The following is a 20,843-nucleotide window of genomic DNA, read 5'->3' on the forward strand; positions in this document are numbered from 1 at the left end:
AAAGCAGTCTTTTAAGGAGATTGACTGGGTAGTTGTGTACAGGACAGGTGAGAAGGGCAAGGAATTTGGGTGGGAAGAGCAAGTAGGAACACAGTAATCTAGGTCTTTGATGTTGTATTTTTGGAGACACTATTGTCATAACAGGTTTTTGTAATAAAAAAAACTCTAGCTGAGGACATGGCTCAAGTGGTAGAGTGTCTGCCTAGCAAGCACAAGGCCCTGAGTTCAACCTCTAGCACTGTAAAAACTCTACATTAAACAGATACATAAATCTTGATTTAGGAATGTAAAATCATGAAAAAATAGGTGACTCAGATTTAAGGAAATAAAACAATAAAGAGCTGAATTAAGACAACAGGATCTGGAAGGGAAGAGTACATGCAAGAAACATTTTTGAAGAATCTGAAAGACTGGATACTAGAAGTCAGAGAGGGTGAAGATTAAAATACAACTCCATGAAATGGGAGGAGGAAAAACAACTAAATTTGACATATGTACTGAGCTTGAGTTGAGGGAGTATCTAGGAGGCAACTGAAGGTATGGCCCTCAAGCTGGGAGGAAAGGGCAGGCTGGTGGAAGGTATCCAAGGAATTGTTTAAACAGGAGTCAATGTAGGGGCTGGCAGAGTAGCTCAAACAGTAAGAGCAACTGCCTAGCAAGTGTGAAGCCCTGAGTTAAAAAAATATATATAATGTAATTTAGAAAAGAAAAAAAAAAAAAGAAAGAAAGCAAATAAAGAAGTCAATGTGGAAAGCTTAAGAGTAAATGAAATTCTAGGGCGGAGACATGGCTCAAGTGGTAGAACACTTGCCTAGCAAGTGCAAGGCCCTGAGTTCAAACCCCAGTACCACCAAATAAATAAGAGTAAATAAAATTCTGAAAGATGGAGTATTTAGAAGACCAAAGGCAGAGGTGTAATCGTGGTAATGCTCACATTCAGGGCTAGGACAAGGTATAGGGAAGAAGAACAAATGATTTGAAAAGTAAAATCTGATTCACTCCAGAGTAGGGGTATGAAAGACAATCGAACAGAGACACTGAGGTCTATGTACTGTGATTATTTCCTTAGCATACACTGGGAAATCATGAAATTTCTCCAAAGGTGTGTTACTGGTATTGAATGCTGTTGATCATTGTTAGATCCTTGAAAGTCCAAATGAACATGCATCCTGTATAACTTTTAGTGTCCTGTTATTTTAGAACATAATTGTGTTGATCCTACTTTTTATAGCAGAGTCAAAGTTAAAGGCAAACTAGTTTCAACACTTTTCCAGTCCTTCAGGAATTGTTGTGCCAATTAAGCTTTCTGAACTTCTGTTAGTCAGGGATGACTGAGTGCTTTCTGGCTTATGTCATTTCCCTAGTAGCCAGACAATAAAATAATTTATCTTTATGGCCCCTAAAGAAAAATGCATTTTAAAATCCCAGTAAATATTTCACAAAACCATACATGAACTCATAATTTTTATTTGTATGTCTCTGTTATAGCTGGAAAAGTTAGCATAGAGTTGGTTCATCACCACAGGTACTCTAAAAGGCCAGCTGGCTGGCATGGTAAACTGATTAGTAACTGGGCTGGTAAATAGTGATTATATGGTCTTGAAATGTGAATTTCAAAAAGGCTCTCTTCCAGTTATAAGCATCTTAATTAGTGTATTTGTAAGCATACCTTATAATCTCATGCTCTTGCAGACCTGAAGTTAATGAACAGAGTTTAGGATGTTACTGATTTATTTTCAGCCAGTAATTTTAATCCTTGAATGTTTTTCCTGGGGATAAAGAACTGTTTTCCCGCTGGGGGCAGGTGGCTCATGCCAATAATCCTAGCTATTCAGGAGGATCGAGGTTCAAAGCCAGCCTGGGCAAATAGCTCGGAGAGACCCCATCTCGAAGAAACACATCACAAAAAAGGGCTGATGGAGTGGCTTAAGGTGTAGGCCCTGAGTTCAAATCCCAGTACCGCAAAAAAAAAAAAAAAGAACCATTTCCCCTATGTAATACAGCCTCAAAAAGTTACTCAGTGCAATAAGATCAGTTCTTTGTCCCAGGGAAGTTATAAACAGTTGGGCTTATGCAGTGGTATCTGGTTTGTAAGGTGTGTTTTACCTCAACATGATCTAAACACTCTGGCAATTAAAAGTGTTGTGGCTGACATATAGAGTAGGGTGAGAACAGTTAAATGAAAGATATTTATGAAACTGAAACATCTAGCTGAATATGGTGACTGCTCAGTTTTTTCTATCTCGTCTTGGCTGATTTCTTCATGATATTGGCTCAGGACAGAGATAACAAATATAACACCATCCCTGTTCCCTCCAGCCCCTTAAAAAACAATATGGTGGGGCCTGATAACATGGCTCAAGTGGTGGCCTAGCAACTCTAGTACTGCAAAACAAAAGTAAAAAACAAAAACCACCACCAAAGTAGTCTTTCCATTAAATTCTTACTCAGCCTCAGAGTCATTTTGACAAAGTTCTCCAGCCATAAAAAATGAGTTGGAGTTGGGGATCAAAATAATGAGGTTGGGCCTCTCCCTGGCTTACAGTTTCGTTGTTAGTATCTTCTGATTGCAAGGGACAGGGCATCTGAAAAAGAGAGAATTTATTTTAAGGATTGAAATCGACTGGGCAGTAGAGTACTTGCCTAGCTCCAGGTTCAATCAAAAGCACTGGAAAAAAAACATGAGAGAAAAAAACAAAAGCTTACCTTTCAAACAAACTGAAATCAGAAAAGCTGTTTAACATTCAAGACAAGTTAGGCACTGGACTCTTTCCCTATAGTCCACCTATCCTATCTTATGTTTTGTTTTTTTTGGTACTGGGGCTTGAGTTCAAGGCCTTCACCTTGAGCCACTCCACCAGTTTAACTTTTTGTGATAGGGTGTTTTGAGATAGGCTCTTGCAAACTATTTGCCTGGGTTGGCTGGCTGGTTTTGAACTTTGATCCTCTTCTCTGCCTCCTGAGTAGCTAGGATTATAGGCCTGAGCCACCAGCCCGGCCCACGGTTTATGCCTATGTTTTTCATATGAGCCCCTCCCTCTCATGCCCAACTGACCAATCCTCTTTTCCCTATCTGATGGTTCAGAGAACTAGTTTAACATTCTTAGCTAATTACTGTTGTGCCTGTTCACCAAATACAGCCTTGGTGCCAGGTCTTTTCATGGATCATGGATAGGCAGCTCTTGAGTAGGTAGCCCATGGACACTGGTAATGTTTTCTTTCCTCAGCTTCATGGTGGATTTTACTTCATGAAAATTCAAAACTAAAACACCTGCTTTAGCTATTTACTGATACCTCAATAAAATTATTTTTTAAAAAAATGCTTATGCCAAACTGACCTCATTTTTTTTTCCTTTTTTTAAAGATGATACTTTAATTTCCTTTTTGTTTTGTTATTGTTTTATTGCACAGTGCTGGGGATTAAGCCTAGGGCTTCATGTGTGCTAGGCAAATGCTCTACTTCTTTTTTCTCTCTTTCTCTCAAGCAAGTGCTCTACTTCTAAGCTAAACCTCCAGCCCACATTTTTCTTTTCTAAAGTTTTATTAGACTAGTAGGTCAGAAGTATGCCACAGACATTTATGTTTTGATTTTAAATACATTATCTTTTAAAATCTCTCAATTTTTTTGGTGGCACTGGGATTTGAACTCAGGGCCTCACACTTGTTAGGCAGGTACTCTGCCACTTGAGCCACTCTGCCAGCCCTCTTTTGATTTTTGACATCACTTTTCTAGGGGTAAATAATATTACATTTCTGGATCTCTGTTACTTTGCTATTAACACTATGAATTAAAATTTCAAAACCTTTCCAAGTAGTTAAGTTTTATTTGGTTTGATTTCCTTTGACTTTAGCCTGAGGTCTCTATGAACTGTGAACAAGTACTTACAGTTTTGTAGTATAAGAATCATATCTTTCTCTAGATTACTCCATTAGCTGAATTATAACTTAAGCATTCAGAATATAATTAGACTATCAAAGAATTATAAATTTTTTTTTGTGAGAAAATAATTTATTTTTTTTTTCATTTTTCTTTTATTATTCATATGTGCATACAAGGATTGGTTCATTTCTCCCCCCTGCCCCCACCCCCTCCCTTACCACCCACTCCGCCCCCTCCCTCTCCCCCCCCTCAATACCCAGCAGAAACTATTTTGCCCTTATTTCTAATTTTGTTGTAGAGAGAGTATAAGCAATAATAGGAAGGAACAAGGGTTTTTGCTGGTTGAGATAAGGATAGCTATACAGGGCATTGACTCACATTGATTTCCTGTGCGTGGGTGTTACCTTCTAGGTTAATTCTTTTTGATCTAACCTTTTCTCTAGTACCTGTTCCCCTTTTCCTATTGGCCTCAGTTGCTTTAAGGTATCTGCTTTAGTTTCTCTGCGTTAAGGGCAACAAATGCTAGCTAGTTTTTTAGGTGTCTTACCTATCCTCACCCCTCCCTTGTGTGCTCTCGCTTTTATCATGTGCTCATAGTCCAATCCCCTTGTTGTGTTTGCCCTTGATCTAATGTCCACATATGAGGGAGAACATACGATTTTTGGTCTTTTGAGCCAGGCTAACCTCACTCAGAATGATGTTCTCCAATTCCATCCATTTACCAGCGACTGGTAACATTTCGTTCTTCTTCATGGCTGCATAAAATTCCATTGTGTATAGATACCACATTTTCTTAATCCATTCATCAGTGGTGGGACATCTTGGCTGTTTCCATAACTTGGCTATTGTGAATAGTGCCGCAATAAACATGGATGTGCAGGTGCCTCTGGAGTAACAGTCTTTTGGGTATATCCCGAAGAGTGGTATTGCTGGATCAAATGGTAGATCGATGTCCAGCTTTTTAAGTAGCCTCCAGATTTTTTTCCAGAGTGGTTGTACTAGTCTACATTCCCACCAACAGTGTAAGAGGGTTCCTTTTTCCCCCGCATCCTCGCCAACACCTGTTGGTGGTGGTGTTGCTGATGGCTATTCTAACAGGGGTGAGTTGGAATCTTAGCGTGGTTTTAATTTGCATTTCCTTTATTGCTAGAGATGGTGAGCATTTTTTCATGTGTTTTCTGGCCATTTGAATTTCTTCTTTTGAGAAAGTTCTATTTAGTTCACATGCCCATTTCTTTATTGGTTCATTAGTTTTGGGAGAATTTAGTTTTTTAAGTTCCCTGTATATTCTGGTTATCAGTCCTTTGTCTGATGTATAGTTGGCAAATATTTTCTCCCACTCTGTGGGTGTTCTCTTCAGTTTAGAGACCATTTCTTTTGATGAACAGAAGCTTTTTAGTTTTATGAGGTCCCACTTATCTATGCTATCTCTTAGTTGCTGTGCTGCTGGGGTTTCGTTGAGAAAGTTCTTACCTATACCTACTAACTCCAGAGTATTTCCTACTCTTTCTTGTATCAAGAATTATAAATCTTATGAGAACATTTAATACAACTTTCTCATCAAAGGGGGAGACCTTTCTAGACTGTTCCTGACAAATAGTCATATATCTGTTTTGACTATTTTTTGTTCATTTGTTTTTTGAGACAGGGTCTCACTATCTTGTCTTACTCTTTTAATTGGTACTTATTAAAAGCAGTTTGTTGTTCTGTAAATTCCACCCATGTAGTAGTGGCCTACACTTCTATATACTTATCTGTATTCAATCAGGACTCATAACAACCTTAAGATGTGCATTTTTGCACCCATTTTATTGATAAGCAGAGCAGAAGCCAGAAAGCAAAATTGCCTGATGTCACACATTTGTTAAATACAGGAGCACAGCATTTGATTCCACCTACTTAGTGGCTACAGTATATTTCCTCTTTACAAAGTAGAGCCCTTACACATTATGACTTCTAGAAACCTGTCTCAGGTTGATCTAAATCATCATTTTTAGGGCAAGTTGTTCCACTGGTTAAGAATTCATTCAACTCTTCTGTTATATTGCTTACATCTCTCTGAATTGCTCACATCAACAACTTAAGAGATTTTAAGGGCTGGTAGAGTGGCTCAAGTGCCAGAGCACCTGCCTAACAAACATGAAGTCCTAAGTTCAAACCCCGGTATCCCCTATGAAAACAAAGAAACAATCAAAAAAGTCATTCTAAGGCTCCTTGCAGCTTCATCTCAAGAGAACACAGGAGGCTATTTGAAAAAGACCTTTTCATTTAAGATTAAATAATTCCATGAACACTGGCCATATCTGGAAATCCAAAATTCTCAATATTGGTCAAATGCAAACTTCCAATGACTTAGTAAGTGTGCACAAATTCTCAAAGTGTATTACCTACTGTTAAAGGTAGTTATGTTTACAGTTACTTTTTCCAAGATACAAACTTATACATTAAGTATTTTGAAAACATATTGCAGTATAACATACATACAAAAGCATATACATATTAAGTATATAATGTGAAATTTTACAAACTAAACACCTTCAGGTCATCAGCACCCAGGTTTTAAGAAATAAACATTAAGCATTGTTTTTGAAATTATTTTTCTTAACTTTCAAGAGAAAAAAAAATAAGCTGGGTGCTGGTGGCTCACATCTGTAATCCTAGCTACTCAGGAGGCAGAAATCAGGAGAATTTAAGATGGGAAGCCAGTCCAGGGCAAATAGTTCATGAGACTCTATCTCGAAAAACCCCAACACAAAAAAAGGGCTGGCAGAATGGCTCAAGCGTAAGAATGCCTGCCTAGCAAGTATGAGGCCCAGAGTTCAAACCCCAGTACTGCCAAAAAAACAATGCTTTACTCTTGATTATCTGCATGTAACTTTAAAAGCAATATGCTCCTCTTGACCATCTGTGACTTTTAATACCACTTGTGGTAGGCAAAATGGTTCCCCAAAACGTCTACATCTTAATCCCTGGAACCTATGAATATGTACCTTTTATGACAGGTCAGATTTTGCAGATATAATTGAGGATTTTGAGATGGGAAGGTTATCCTGGACTATTGGGTAGGCCCAATGTAATTCCAAGGGTCTTTTTAACTGAAAGAGGGGGACAGGAGAGTCAGAGAGATGAGATAAGAGAAGCAGAGGTCAGATGGTCTTCATGCCAAGGAAATATGGGCAGTCTCTACAAGATAGAAAAGGCTAAGAAACATTGTCTTCTGCATTCTCCCAAAGGCAGGGAGCCCTACTGACACTTTGATTTTAGTCCCCTGAAACTCTAGCCTCCAGAACTGTTAAGATAATAAAGTTGTGTTGTTTTCCAACACTAAATTAGTGGTAATTTGTTATGGCAGCTACAGGAAACTAATACAGTATAGTGAGTTTGTGTTCGGATTTGTACATCTTATTGCCTACTTGGTAGCTTCATGTGGCTGGTTATCTCATAGGCATCTCCATCATATAATGTCCCAAATTAAAACTTTTTTTCTTCCCAAACCTGTTCATTTCCCTAGACTTTCTCATCCCCAGTCTTTCTCATCTTAGGAAATGGTACAACCACCCACCCAACTCTAGTAATAGAAACCTGGAGGTCATTCTTGATTCCTTTTCCTGTCATTCTCTTACATCTAGTCCATAATGTTTAATAAATTTTTTTTCCAAAAAAATTTACATATTCACCCACTTGAGTTTCACTGCCTCCAATTCTTGCCTTCCAACAAGTTCATTCTCCATTCAGCAGTCAAAAGGATATTTTAAAAAAGAAATCTGATGTCTACTGAAAATGAACTATTTCCAGCATATTAAGAATCCTGGGGTGAGGGCTGGGTGCAGTGGCTTACACCTGAAATCCTAACTAATTGTGAGGAACAATCAGGAGGATTGTGGTTTGAGGCCAGCATAGGCAAAAAGTTAGCAAGACCCCATCTTAACAAAAAAGCCCATTGTGGTAGTGAGGGCCTGTCATCCAGCTACCTCTGGAGGCCATAGGTAGGAGGATCACAGTCTGAAGCTAGCCTGGATAAAAACAGACGATCCTACCTAAGAAATAACTAAAGTTAAAAAAAAAAAAAAAAAGTGGCCGGGGGAGGAGGTAAGGGTGGGGGGTGGGAGGGTGGTACAGCACCTGCCTAGCAAGTAGGAGACTGAGTTCAAATACCAGTACTGCCAAAAAAACAATCCTGGAGTGAATCACGAGGCCTGGGTTCAAACACTAACTTCACCATACATTTATTTGTGTGTGTTCTTGGGAAGTCACAACGTCGAGGAAGCTCAGTTTGCTCAACTGTGAAAGATTGTCTTAAAGGTGAAGATAAAGTGAACAACATCCAAAAGAGTAACAACATAACAGCAAGCTACTCAATTTTGGGGAAAAAAGATCCGATGGTACTTCTTAACTGTACCCCTTAATGTCTGTTCCTTTGGGCTGATGTGACTTTTTAATGAATCTGCAGGGGAAACGGTTCACAAATATTCCGCAAATTAGAGCTTTACCATTAATTGAAATGGATCACAAACTGCGAAGGTTTGACCGGATTTGAAGAAATCTCAACGCGCTGTTAGGTTGTTTTAAAAGTTTCGCCTGTGGGTTTTTTCTTGTTTTGTTTCTTGACAAGGGGTCTGGCTATGTCTGGCCCGGCACTCTCAATCCTCGGGGTTGGGGGTGGGAGGGCCGGGCAAGAGGGTTGGGAAAGAGGGACTTGAAGGCTTGCCCCGCCACACCCAGTTACCTTAAATTTCTTAATGATTGGAAAAAAAAAAAAAGTCTTAACATTTTGTGTCATCAGTTCAAAGTTTCTTATTAGTGGTGACTCAGGAATTTGGAAAATGACGTTGAATTTCGTCACAGCCCCTTCCTGCCATGTGTCTTGGAACTCGCTAGGGGGTTCCAGCAGTGGAGGCGGATGCTGGGCTGACTGTAGCCATCAGATAGTACTTGTCGTCCCTCCTCTCCATTCGACATTCCCCGAGGGCGGAGTGGCAAGGCTTAATCCCAGGGACAGCTCTGGGACGGCAGGCTGTACAGCAGGACGGCTTCGGGGCAGGTCTACGAAACGAACGCGGGATGCAAGGCGTAAGAGATCCCACCTTGAGTGCAAGGGCACAACTGTCTCGCGAGAGAGCTGCGTGTCGGCGTGTGTGGCGCCGGACTGAGAGCACGCCTCGGGGCGGGACCTGAGGAGAGCAGGCCAAGACCGCTGCAGACCCAGCGCCGCCACGACAACGGAAGGCGCGGCCCGCCCGGCATCCGGCTTCCGAAAAGCCGCTGGGAAGGGGCGGGGCGCGGCGGGAGAACCAACCAATCACGGCAAGGCCTCGCAGGCGTCGTGAGGGCGCGTTCGCTGATTCGGCGCTCGGAGTGTGTGTGTTGGGGTGGTGGTGGGACTGGGCAAGCGGGCAGCGGGGCCGGGGGCGGAGCGGCGAGTCATCTGCTGGCACGCGCGGGTGGTGGAAGCCGCGGGGGCGGGCTTGCCCCGGGCCTGCTTTCACGCGTTCGGTTCGGGAATTGCGCGCGACGTGCCGCGGCGGCGCTGGAGGAGCCTCTGTCCCGCCCTGGTGAGAGCCGCGCGCCAGCCGGGGACTTGGGAGCATCTTGTCAGACCCGGGGCCGCCTCCTCCTCCGGGCCCGCCCCGAGCTCCCTGGCGGGCGGCCGTCTACAACTTGCCACAGCGCCCCGACCCGGGCCATGCTCTGTGTCCTCCAGCCCTACCCGATAGGCTCTTCTTAGGCCCTTTCAGGGCTCCGGCTTGGGGCCGGTGGAGCAGACAGGCTCAGTGGGTGGCCAGGGTCAATAGGGACGGGAGATGCGGAGGAGGCCTAGCTTGACTCCATCCCCGTGGGCAGTGCTGTCCAGCCCAGAAAGACAGCGAGTGTCCCCTTAACCGGGCGTACGAGTAGGTAGAGAGCCTCGAGGGAGACCGGGCTGCTCTGGAGAGTAAGATGGTCTTGAAGGACTCGCCCAGTCTTGCCTTGCATTTATTTCCCCCCACTCCCAGCACACTTGTAAAATCGTTGGAACATAAGGAAATGTGCTTTACTCCTCTGATAGGAGTACAGCTTTGCTGCGCAGATAACTGGCTCTATTGTAGCAGCTCTGCAAGGAAAGGACAAACTGAGTCGTAGCTCCGGAATCGGTTCTGAGTTTCAGAACACTTGATCTAGTCCTTTCCTTCTCATTGCTATGTCTCATTCCCTCTGAATTCAAGGAAGGTTTGCACTTACAGTGCTTTTGGAATGAAGACAAAGCAAACTGTCCTGAGTGCTGGAGGTTCATCCAGGTCAGGGTTTGATCTGGTTTTGGTTGTATCAGTTTATTAACTACTTAACTGTGATTGTGGCAACTAAGTTATTTTCAGTGTTGCTGTCTATTCCCTTTTGTTTGTTTTTGGAGACAGGGTTTTGCTGCCAGTTCATCTTGGCCTTGAATTTGTAATCTTCATGCTTCAGATTTCCCAGCGCTGGGATTACATATGTGCACCACCCTGACCCACTCTCAGTGCCCCGCCCCCCGCCTGTACACTGGGGCTAATGAGAGGACTGGGATGATAAAAATGACTTAATGCTTGGTGCTTTTGCAAAAGTGCTTAGCATATGTTTACTGTTACTACTGTTTCCTCTGTTTAGTGACTGCTAAATGTACATTATTTTGATTACTTGAAAAAATTCCTTTTGCAAATAACTTTCCACTTGAGTGGGACATTTTTTTGTTTGTCTGGAAGGGGTTGATCACCTTTGGCAGTATTTATAATGGACAGTGTTTTCTCTCTCTCTCTCTTTTTTTTTTTTAGGTTTGGGGATTAGAACTCAGGGCCTACATCTTGAGCCACTCAACCAGCCCTTTTTTGTGATGAGTTTTTTTTGAGATAAGGTCTCACCAACTGTTTGCCCTGGCTGGCTTCAAATTGCGATCCTTGTGATCTCTGCCTCCTGAGTGGCTAGGATTACAGGCGTGAGCCACCAGCACTCAGCTGTAATGGACAGCTTGACTTGAAAGTGGTCCTTAAGAATTGTTTCTGAGCTGGAGGTAATGGTGCATGCCTGTTAACCCAGATCTCAAGAGGCAGAGGCAGGAGGGTGGAGAGTTCTAGGCCCAGCCTGGGTCATATAGGAAGACCCAGTCTCAAAAAAAAAAATGTATTTCTCAGAGATTGCCATTGAGTTCAAGATGAAGGCATACTTTTCTGGAAACTTATTTATCTGTGTATCTAAGTACCTATGTATCTATCTATACAGTTGTGGAATTAAAAGTGAAATGAGTGCAAATATCCAGTTCTTCCTTGTAATTTTCTGAGCTTTTGGCTTGAGGGGATTCTAGACAATATCCTTGTTCATCAGTATCCTTCATTTAATAATGAAATATGGCATAATGAATATATCTGAATAAAAATTTTATAATAAAAATAATGAAATATGTCAAATATCCTGAAAAGGATATGGTACCCTTTACCAACCACCAAGATTTAACATACTTCAACATGTGACCATATTTCTTTCTTTTTTTTTTTTTTTTTGTGCACCATTCCTGAAGGTACTGCAATACCAGGTTGAAGCATGGAATGGACGGAGCAAGCTCCTACTCTGTCTCCCTGTTCTATTTAATATATCGTCCTCAGATAGAGGACGTATTAGATATTAAATTGGTAAGAACAGAAACTACACTTGATCTTAGCCAAAAGGCTGAGAAGCGATCCATATTTCTTTCTGATCTTTACTTATGGTATAATTTTTAAAAAATAAATTAATGTTTGTATAAACTAGAGCCCTTTCACCCTCATTTTCTTTTCCCTTTCCCCTCCAGAGATACTACTTTCCTGAGTTGGGTTTTACATATTTCAAAGGATGTACAAAAATGATACCTTATTGTAGCTAGCTCTTTAGAATTTGCTGTGTTTGAGAGTTATCAATACAGGTTAAGTATTCTTTATTTGAACTGCTTGGGACCTGAAGTGTTTTGGGTTTTAGATTTTTGGGGGTGAATTTTGAAATACTGGCATCCATGTAATAAGATATCTTGGGGATGGGACTCAAGTTTAAACACTAAATTCATTTATGTTTCTTTTCTTTTTTCTTTCTTTCTTCTTCTTTTTTTTTTTTTTTTGCAGTACTAGGGCCTAACTCAGGGCCTTTACTTTGAGCCACTCAATCAGCCCTGTTTTTGTGAAGGGTTTTTTGAGATAGGGTCTTGTGAACTATTTGCTCCAGCTAGCTTCAAACCATGATCTTCTTGGTCTCTGCCTCCTTAGTAGCTAGGATTACAGGCATGAGCCACTGACACCCAGCTCATTTATGTTTCATATACACTTTATACACATACCCTGAAGGTAATTTTTAAATAATTTTGTACATGAAACGAAATTTCATAGTATGGAAGTTTCCACTTGTGGTATCTTGTCAGTGCTCAGAATTTTTGGATTTTGGATTTATGGATAGGGATGCTAAAATTAGTAAGTATTGACATAATTGACTTTGTTATATAGGATTCCACTGTGTAAAGAAATGAATATTTTTCTTGTTTTACAACTATTGTTTTACCATTATTTTCTTTTACAGATTTAACTTCTTTCCTTTAAAAAGTTTTGGCTTTAAAAATAACATTGTTGCATTTTTTATAAATTATTTATATGGCTGGCTTACTCAGTTTAGGTAGAATAACAGTTCAGTGCTCTGGTAAATATTACGTACTGCCAGGTGGAAAGTTTACTATTCTTTGTAAATAGAAACTGACCAACTATGAATTACTTGCTTTGCCTCACCCAGCAAGTTAAATATCATCAGTTTATTTAGCTCAAAAAAAATTTTTTTTGTTGTTTTTTTTTTTTTTGCATTACTGGGGTTTGAATTCAGGGCCTCACACTTGCTAGGTAGGTGCTTTACCATTTGAGCCACTCCATCAGCCCTTTTTGCTTTGGTCATTTTTGAGATAGGGTTTCTCATTTATGCCTAGGCTGGTCTGGACCATGATCCTCCCATTTATGCCCAAACAGCTGGGATTACACTTGTGCTACCATACCCAGATTTATTGGTTGAGATAACTTTTTGCCTGGGCTGGACTGGAACTTTGAGCTTCCCTGTCTCTGCCTTCTGTGTTGCTGGGATCACAAGTGCGAACACCATACCCAGCTTGTTTTTTGAGAAGGGCTTTCACTAACTTTTTGTCTGGGCTAGCCTTGAACCTTGATCCTGCTGATCTGTGCCTCCCAAGTAGCAAGGATTACAGGCATAAGCAATCAAGTCTTGCCTATTCAGCTCAAATTTGATGCACTAGTTGAACTATAAGCATTTTGGTATGGCAGTACTTTGACACAGAGTAAAGTTTTAGATAGGAGATATAAACTTTAAAAAAATGGGTTAGGTCCAGATCAGCAATTTGGATTATGTATAAGAATACTTAAGACAGCTATTTTGGAAGAATATTTTTGTCTCTTTAATGACTAGGTAGTGCTTTGGTTTTCTAAATATAACTATCTTTGCAGAATATTCATTTTATTATCCTATAAGTGCTTCCCCTTTAGAGGAATTATCTTTTACTGGGAATTGTGAATTCAGAATGGGCCTGAGAATGGAACAGTTTGCATGGTCACAGAATTCTACTCTATAAGAGACAACAGCAGAGAGCTACTGATGGATTTCCAGTGAGTTTAGAGTACAGTGCCCCTTGTGTTGGCATCCTTACTCAAGCTCTCTGGATTCCTCTGTTACAAATTCTAAATATTGATGTACTTCTTGCAACCTAAGCATTGAGGTCAATCCATGTGGTAAAATTTTACATTGATGTACAAAAGTTTAAAATGCTCCATAAAACAAATCTCCCTTCCCTCTCCCCTGCTAGACAGGGTTTTGTCATGTGCTGGAATTACACACATGCCACCATGTCTAGCTTGTAGAGAAGTTTCTTGTGTTCTATAAAATCAATCTCTTATCTTGTGCCCCAAGTTTTTGGTTTGAACAGAGCATATACATAGCATGAGGAGTGAGGAGTCGGTGGGTGGAGGAGTTGAGTGAAAGCATACTTATGTATGATGGGACCATAGTGCGCAGAGGAAGATGGCAACTGAGAGGGGTGGGCTGAGGCAGACCTGAGGTCTATGTGAAGCCTTTCCAAAAGAGGTAACACTTAGGCTGAGTTTTGAAGGAGCCCAGGCAAGAGGGAAAGGAAGTTTTAGGTAGAGGTACTTGTATGGATAAAGGCACAGAGATCCATTAATTGAAGCATAAGTGATTTGGTGTGGGTGGCACTTTGGCACAGAGTAAAGGCAGAGCTGATATGGTTAAAAATGGGCTAGGTTCAGATCATTGGGTTTTGTACCACGGTGATGTACCCTGTTTAGCATGATGATCAGAATTTAAGGTCTCTGGAAGGATTGTTTAGAAAGTTTGTGGGAGGCAGAGTAAGACTAGAGACACAAACCACTGCCACAGCTGTTTCAGTAGTTCAGGTGCAAGATAGGAACTGGGCCATGGGAAGTCCTGGTGGGGATGAAGAGAAGGAGACAGATTTGAAATATGACAGGACTTAGGAGGTACTGGAGAGAACAGAAAAGACAAGGAAGTCAAGGTATTTAATGAAGTGCATAACTGAGAGAATAATTAAGGAGAAACAGATTTGGAAAAGAAAATGAGTTCACCTTGGGGCATTGACTTTAAGGTGCTTATGGGTCATATAACAAGATATCTGGTAGGCATTTGGAGTTGACAGGTTCGTAGGCACTGGTGTGTAGGTCTTTATCCTGCTCATCCTTCTCTTTGCCATCCCTACCTGAAACAGTGTTTTATATTTAAGGGAGTATACTGTGTGAGGGTGAATAGACTGTATTCTTATGTGATCTTGAATCTTGGGGAAGCAATTCTCTCTCTAGACTTGTGTTTCCCTTTCTGTGAAATAAGGAAGATAAACTAGATTGGTGGTTCTCTATCAAAGTTTTATAACAGTTTGATAGGTTGGGCTCAATTGTGAAGTATCGCAATTTAAATTATAATAAAGAGCTGATATTTTGAGCCAGACACGGTGGTGCATACCTATAATTCCAGTGATTGGGAGGTGGAGGAAAGAGGATTTCAAGTTTAAGGCCAGCCTGAGCTACAGAGTGAGATCCTGTCTCAAAAATAAAAAAAGAAAAAAAATTGCTGACATGCCTTTTGAATGTGAGCTGGTTTATGTTGCTCCTTCTCAGTTATGTTCCCATGTGCTGAGTGTGAGGGTGAATTACAGTTAGCCTGCTGGAAGTTTTTTCTTTAGTGAATACTTTATTAGTTCCTGTAACCAAACCCACATAGATAAGACCTTACATATTTAATGCAGAGCATTACCTCTGAATAAATGGAAAAAATAAGTTTAACATTTCTGGACCAATATGGCTGTTAATTTCTGTAAAATATAACTCAACCAGTAAACTGGAATTTCATAACTGGATATACCAATGAGAGTGTCATACAGGAGTAGGGGGTGGAGAAAAAAAGATTACCAGTCATGTACTAAATGGTAAGACTTATAACTGAAAACTTCTATTTTTATGTCTAAGACTCATTTTGATTATAGACAATAATTTTTTCAGGAACTTTATTTTAAGAAAATCTCAAATCAAAAAAAACAAGTCATGGAGAAGAACAGGAATAACCGAAAACTCCGGGTTTGTGTTGCCACTTGCAACCGTGCCGATTATTCTAAACTTGCCCCAATCATGTTTGGCATTAAAACGGAACCTGAGTTCTTTGAACTTGATGTGGTGGTTCTTGGCTCTCATCTGATAGATGACTATGGGTAAGATGAAAATGTTTTCTTTTTCTTCATTGCAACAGAATGCTGGAGAGAGCTTGGATTTTGTAGCTAGCTTCAAATACCACTTCTACCACTTAATGTTTATGTGACCTTAGAGAAGTTGCTTAACATTTCTGCTCACTTATAAAGGAGTGAAAACCTATATTGTAAGTTATTATGAGGAATAGAGATAGTGATCTAAAGCCTCTGTGGCAGTGATGCTGCTCAGCAGATACTTGACAAATGATACGTAGTTTCATTATTATGTATTACTATACTCAGGAGAAATGATACTTGCAAATGTGTGTTGTGTGACTATATGTGATTCCATGTAATCTATTTTGTGAGGTTTGTTTGGTTTTTTTTGGTGCTAGGGTTTAAACCCAGGGTTTCACACATGCTAAGCATGTGCTCTATTACGAAGCTAACCATCTCCCAGCCCAAGCCTGTTTTTTCAGTTCCAATGGCAGTTCTTCAAAACTGGTTTACAGGTCAACAGCTTACAAAGTAGTATATATGGAACAAGATTTAAAACGTCTAATTGATCTGTGAGGTAAAGTATAATGTTACATTGCCATGCCTTTTGGCATTTTAGTGACATTATGTTTATATTAATCACAGATATACTTGAAAAATGAAGGGTAATCTTTGAGGGAGCAGAATGTAATAGCAAGAAGTGCACATTCACTTTGCTGTAAGTGGCACTTAGTGCACCCTTGTGGCATGGAAGTATTCATGCAGTCTCCAACGATGGTCGACACATAAGTATATATGAAAGAAGCTGTGTTACAGCAAAAGTGTCCGTTTTCAAGACTATTCAGTAAAAGCAAGACAAAAACAAAACAAATTTTAAAAAACTTTATGGCAATTTGCTCTAAGAAAATAAAGAGTAGAGAAGAAACTTATGGAGAGTTCAGAGATCCATAGATTTTTTTTTTTAATAAGACATGAAATGAATTCCAGGTTTCTAAGAATATCCACTTGGGTGAGAGTTACAGAAGAGAAGTTTTAGCTAGACCCAGAGATGAAAGTCTGAGTGGGTTCTATAATAAAGCTTTTATAGTGAAGACTGGATGGAGAGAGAATCCCAGGGAAATTGTGGTAGGTTTCTTTCTCCTAATTAATAGTAATTAAGGTGGAAAGGTAGTATTTTTCTGGTGAGACTATTAAATAGGTAACTTAAGTAGTACTTAATGAAAATGTATTTTTAAAATACCTTTTAACTCAAGAAATTGGTTACTTTGGGGGAGAGGAATTGGATGACCAGGAGATAAAAGAGACTTTTTACTATATGAACTTTTGAATTTTAAACAATATGAATGTATTTTCAATTAATTAATTAATTATTAATTTTTCTTAAGAGTTAAGGTCTTGCTGTACTGCCCAGGTAGATCCCAAACTCCTGGGCTGAAGGGATCCTCGTTCTTCAGCCTTCCAAGTAGCTGGGACTGTAGGCGTGTATTGTCATGACTGGCTTATATTTTTTATTTTAGAAAGACATTAAAACAACAGGAAAAAACCCTGCTTTTTATTTAAACTACAGGCAGTCCCAGATTTGTAATAGTTCAGCTTATAATTTTATGATAATTGAGTCTGAAATGATAGGCATTCAATCATAGAAATTGTACTTTAAATTTTGAATTTTGATCTTTCCCTAGGTTAGTGAGATGAAGTAAAATACTCTTTTTGGATGCTGGGCAGCAAGAACAAGCCTCATCTCACAGTTAGCCATGAGATGAGGGAATAAACTACCAATATTCTACAAAAATATACTGTGTTTCTAAGCTAGAATGGTCAGTTGGTTAGTCATATTAAATGCATTTTCAACTTACGGTATTTTCAATTTACAATGGGGTCAGAAGGATGTAATCTCATTATAAATTGAGAACATCTGTATTTGGATGTTTTTTTAAAGTCAGCTTTTATACCCTTAAGAGTTGGGTGAGGGCTGGAGGTGTGGCTCAAGTGGTAAAGCACCTGCTTTGCAAGCACAAAGTCCTGAGTTCAAACCCCAGTCACACCCAAAAAAAAAAAAAAAAGTTACAACAATACTTAGAAATTCATTTGTTCACTTGTTCATTTAGCAAGTAGTTATTATGCACCTAGAATGTGTCCATTGACAAATTAGAGAGAAACAAAGTCCCTGCTCTCATAGAATATATATTCTCATGGGGGAAATAGATACATACATAAATAATAAAAATAAGAGAAAATAATAGAGGAGATAAAATAATAAAGGAAACCCTGTAATAAGAAATAAATTTATGGTCTTAAGTGATTTCATTGCTGGTGGTGGGGGGAATTAGAAGTAAATGAACTAAAAATTCCACTCAAATTATTAAATACTTTTTTGAGTGAAAGGTCAGGTTGTAGTAGTGTCAGAACAGCTTACATCTGATTAATTCCCCCATAGCTACCTCTTATAAGCTCTGGAAAAATAATTTTTAAAATATTGAAGGCATTGGAGAGCAGCAGGCAGAAACTGAGGGAGATTCAACCCACAAAAGAAGGGTGCCAACATGTTTAGCTTTTTCTCTGAGAGTGTCTACCAATCCATGTGGTGTAGAGTGGCTACCAATCCATGTGGTGTAGAGTGGCTAGAAATCAAGCAGGAAGCCACTGTTGTTTAGGTGAGGTACTAGGAAATGGACCTTGAGCTGCTATAGCAGCTGAAAACTGAGGGGAGAAATTCTAAAAATGAAGGAACATGGAGGAGAGGCCCCAGAATCTATATATAAACTTCTCAAATTCTTTTTTGACCACTGAACTGAACCTGCACAGGACTCAAAAGAAACTCAGCAGAAAGCAGCAACTGAAGGCTGAAGAAACTGAGCAGGAATTTCATTTGCTGTCTACTTCAGATTGGAGTTTGAGTCCTACCAAGTCAGAGGGGCTTCATAAATACCTCAGGCATTCTACTGAAACTGCAGAAAGATTGCACATTAGGTGTAAACTGTATCCCATTTGTTTCTTTAAGAACAAAACTGAACCACATTCACCCTAATAACGTGTTAAACCATGTTTTCACAGATTTCTCAGCCTCTAACTTAACTGTCTAGTCAAGTGAAAATCAATAGTCTTAAGCTGGATGCTGGTGGCTCACAACCGTAATCTTCACTACTTGGGAGGCTGTGATTGGGAGGATCATGGTTTGAAGCCATCCTGGGCAAATAATTTGTGAGACCCTATTTCCAAAATAACCAGAGCAAAATGGGCTGCAGATGTGGCTCAAGTGGTAGAGTGCCTGCTTTGCAAGTGCCTGCATTGCAAATATGAGGCCCTGAGTTCAAACTGCAGTCCCACCCATCCCCCCAAAAAAAATTAATAGTCTTGAGGAAGATAGCTGGGTGTAGCTGCACATGCCTGTGATCCAAGCATTCAGGATGCTAAGAGAGGGATCTAAAGTTTGAGACGAGTCTAAGGAACATAGCAAGGCCCCTTCTCACTTAGAAAAGATAACAGAACTTGGAGGCTCTTCAGTATATCATCCACAGTATTTTAAAGAAACTGGAAAATTTAACCTAATATCGAGAAAAAATGATAGAAATAGGCCCAAGATGTTTCTGATATTAGAATTAGATAATGACTTTCCCAAGCAGCTATCTCAACAAAAAATTGGACACTATAAAGAATTAAGTCTACAACTGTGAAGTATAATATATGAAATAAAAATACAGTTGATGCAGATGCCAACGAATGAGCCAGTGATCTCAAAGACAGATCAATAGAAATTATCCAAGTAAAGAGCAGAACTACAACAACAAAATTTAAATGAAATGAAGAAAAGAGCTTCAGTAACTTCTGGGGCAGAAGCAAAAGCATACTGTGATACATTTAATTGGTGTCTTAAATAGAAGAGGAAAATCAAGTATCCAGAACTTTCAAAGTTTAGTGAAAATAACCAATATACAGACCCAAGAAGGTCAATAACCCCTAAAAGATAGATAGAAGACAACTGTAAGCACAGCATAGTCAAACTGCTGAAAACTAAGTGAAACCTCAAAAGCAACATGGGAAAGATAACATTTCCTACAGGGGAACAATGATACAAATGATAACTGACTCTTAATCTGAAACAGTGGAGACCAGAAGATGATGGAAGATCTTTAATGTGCTCAAAGAAAAATACCATTAATGTAGAAATTTTTATCAGGTAAAGATATACTTTAAAAATAAACATAAAGATAAAAGGTAAAAACTAGGCACATTATCACCAGCAAGTATGCACTATAAAAAATGCTAAGGCAAGTTAAGATCAAAGAAAAGTGATACCTGTTGAAAACTTAAGAGTTGTGAGTAGTAGAAATGGTAACCATATGGATAAATGTGAAAGAAGAATACCTTTTTTATTCTCTTAATTTTCTAAAAAGTTATTGTAAAACTATGCAAAAATCATACAGTTTTTTTTTTTTTTTTTGTAGTGCTGGGGTTTGAACTCAGTGCTTCATGCTTGATAGACAGGCACTTTTACCACTTGAACCACCCTGCCAGCCCTTTTTTTGTGATGGGTTTTTTTGAGCTAGGGTCTTGTGAACTATTTGCCTGGGCTGGCTTTGAACTGCAATCCTTCTGATCTCTGCCTCCTGAGAAGCTAAAATTAGGCCTGAGCCACTGGAACTGGGTGACAATTTTATAAGTACACTTAAAATGTATGATAGTAGTAGCACAAAGGATAGGAAGGGACTTTTACAGTTGTAAGAATCTTACTATAAATAAAATGATAGGATAATAATTCAAAGTAAACTGATAAAAATGTTCATTTCCCTAGGAAAAACAAAAAATAGAAATGTGTAGATCAAAGTTCAATTTAGAAATTAAATTGCTAAGAAATAGTCTGCTAACACAATAGAATATAGGAAAAGAGGAACAACAAAATGTACATAAGACAAACAGGAAACAAATGGCAAAATGATAGACCTATACTTTGATATATCAATAATTACATTAAATGTAAATGGATCAGTTTATCTAATTAAAAGGCAGTGATCATCAGACTAGGTGAAAAGTCTTATGCTTCTACCAGAAACACCATAAATGCAAAGACAGATTTAAAATAAAGGAATGAAAAAAGATACACCATACCCAACAGTAAGTATAAGAGAGCTGGTTTGAGTGCTTATATCAAAGTAGACTTAATTCAATAAAGGTGACTAGAAACAAAGGATTACAACTACTACAGACATTAAAATGATGAAAGATCATTTCACTGGG

The 20,843-nt window shown here is 39.4% G+C and overlaps 1 protein-coding gene and 1 non-coding gene across 5 annotated transcripts in view; one reads left to right on the forward strand and one right to left on the reverse strand.

The window, feature by feature from the left end:
* Positions 1 to 20,843, forward strand: part of Gne (glucosamine (UDP-N-acetyl)-2-epimerase/N-acetylmannosamine kinase) — a 53,703-nt gene that overhangs the window by 4,640 nt on the left and 28,220 nt on the right. The window contains exons 1-2 of one of the 4 annotated variants that reach the window (XM_020164378.2): positions 9,277 to 9,432; positions 15,430 to 15,635. The exons of 1 other annotated variant lie outside the window; for it this stretch is intronic. In XM_020164378.2, the coding sequence (XP_020019967.1) occupies positions 15,472 to 15,635 (164 nt within the window). In that variant the 5' untranslated portion in view covers positions 9,277 to 9,432; positions 15,430 to 15,471. Of the gene's footprint in view, positions 1 to 9,276; positions 9,433 to 15,429; positions 15,636 to 20,843 lie in introns of those variants that run through there. 2 more of the 4 variants (XM_074051466.1, XM_020164370.2) reach the window with 2 other exon arrangements.
* Positions 11,384 to 11,566, reverse strand: LOC141415861 (U2 spliceosomal RNA). The gene has a single exon (XR_012440815.1). It is a non-coding gene; the product is annotated as a U2 spliceosomal RNA (small nuclear RNA).

This window comes from Castor canadensis, chromosome 13, assembly GCF_047511655.1.
Source record: "Castor canadensis chromosome 13, mCasCan1.hap1v2, whole genome shotgun sequence".
Taxonomy (NCBI): domain Eukaryota; kingdom Metazoa; phylum Chordata; class Mammalia; order Rodentia; family Castoridae; genus Castor; species Castor canadensis.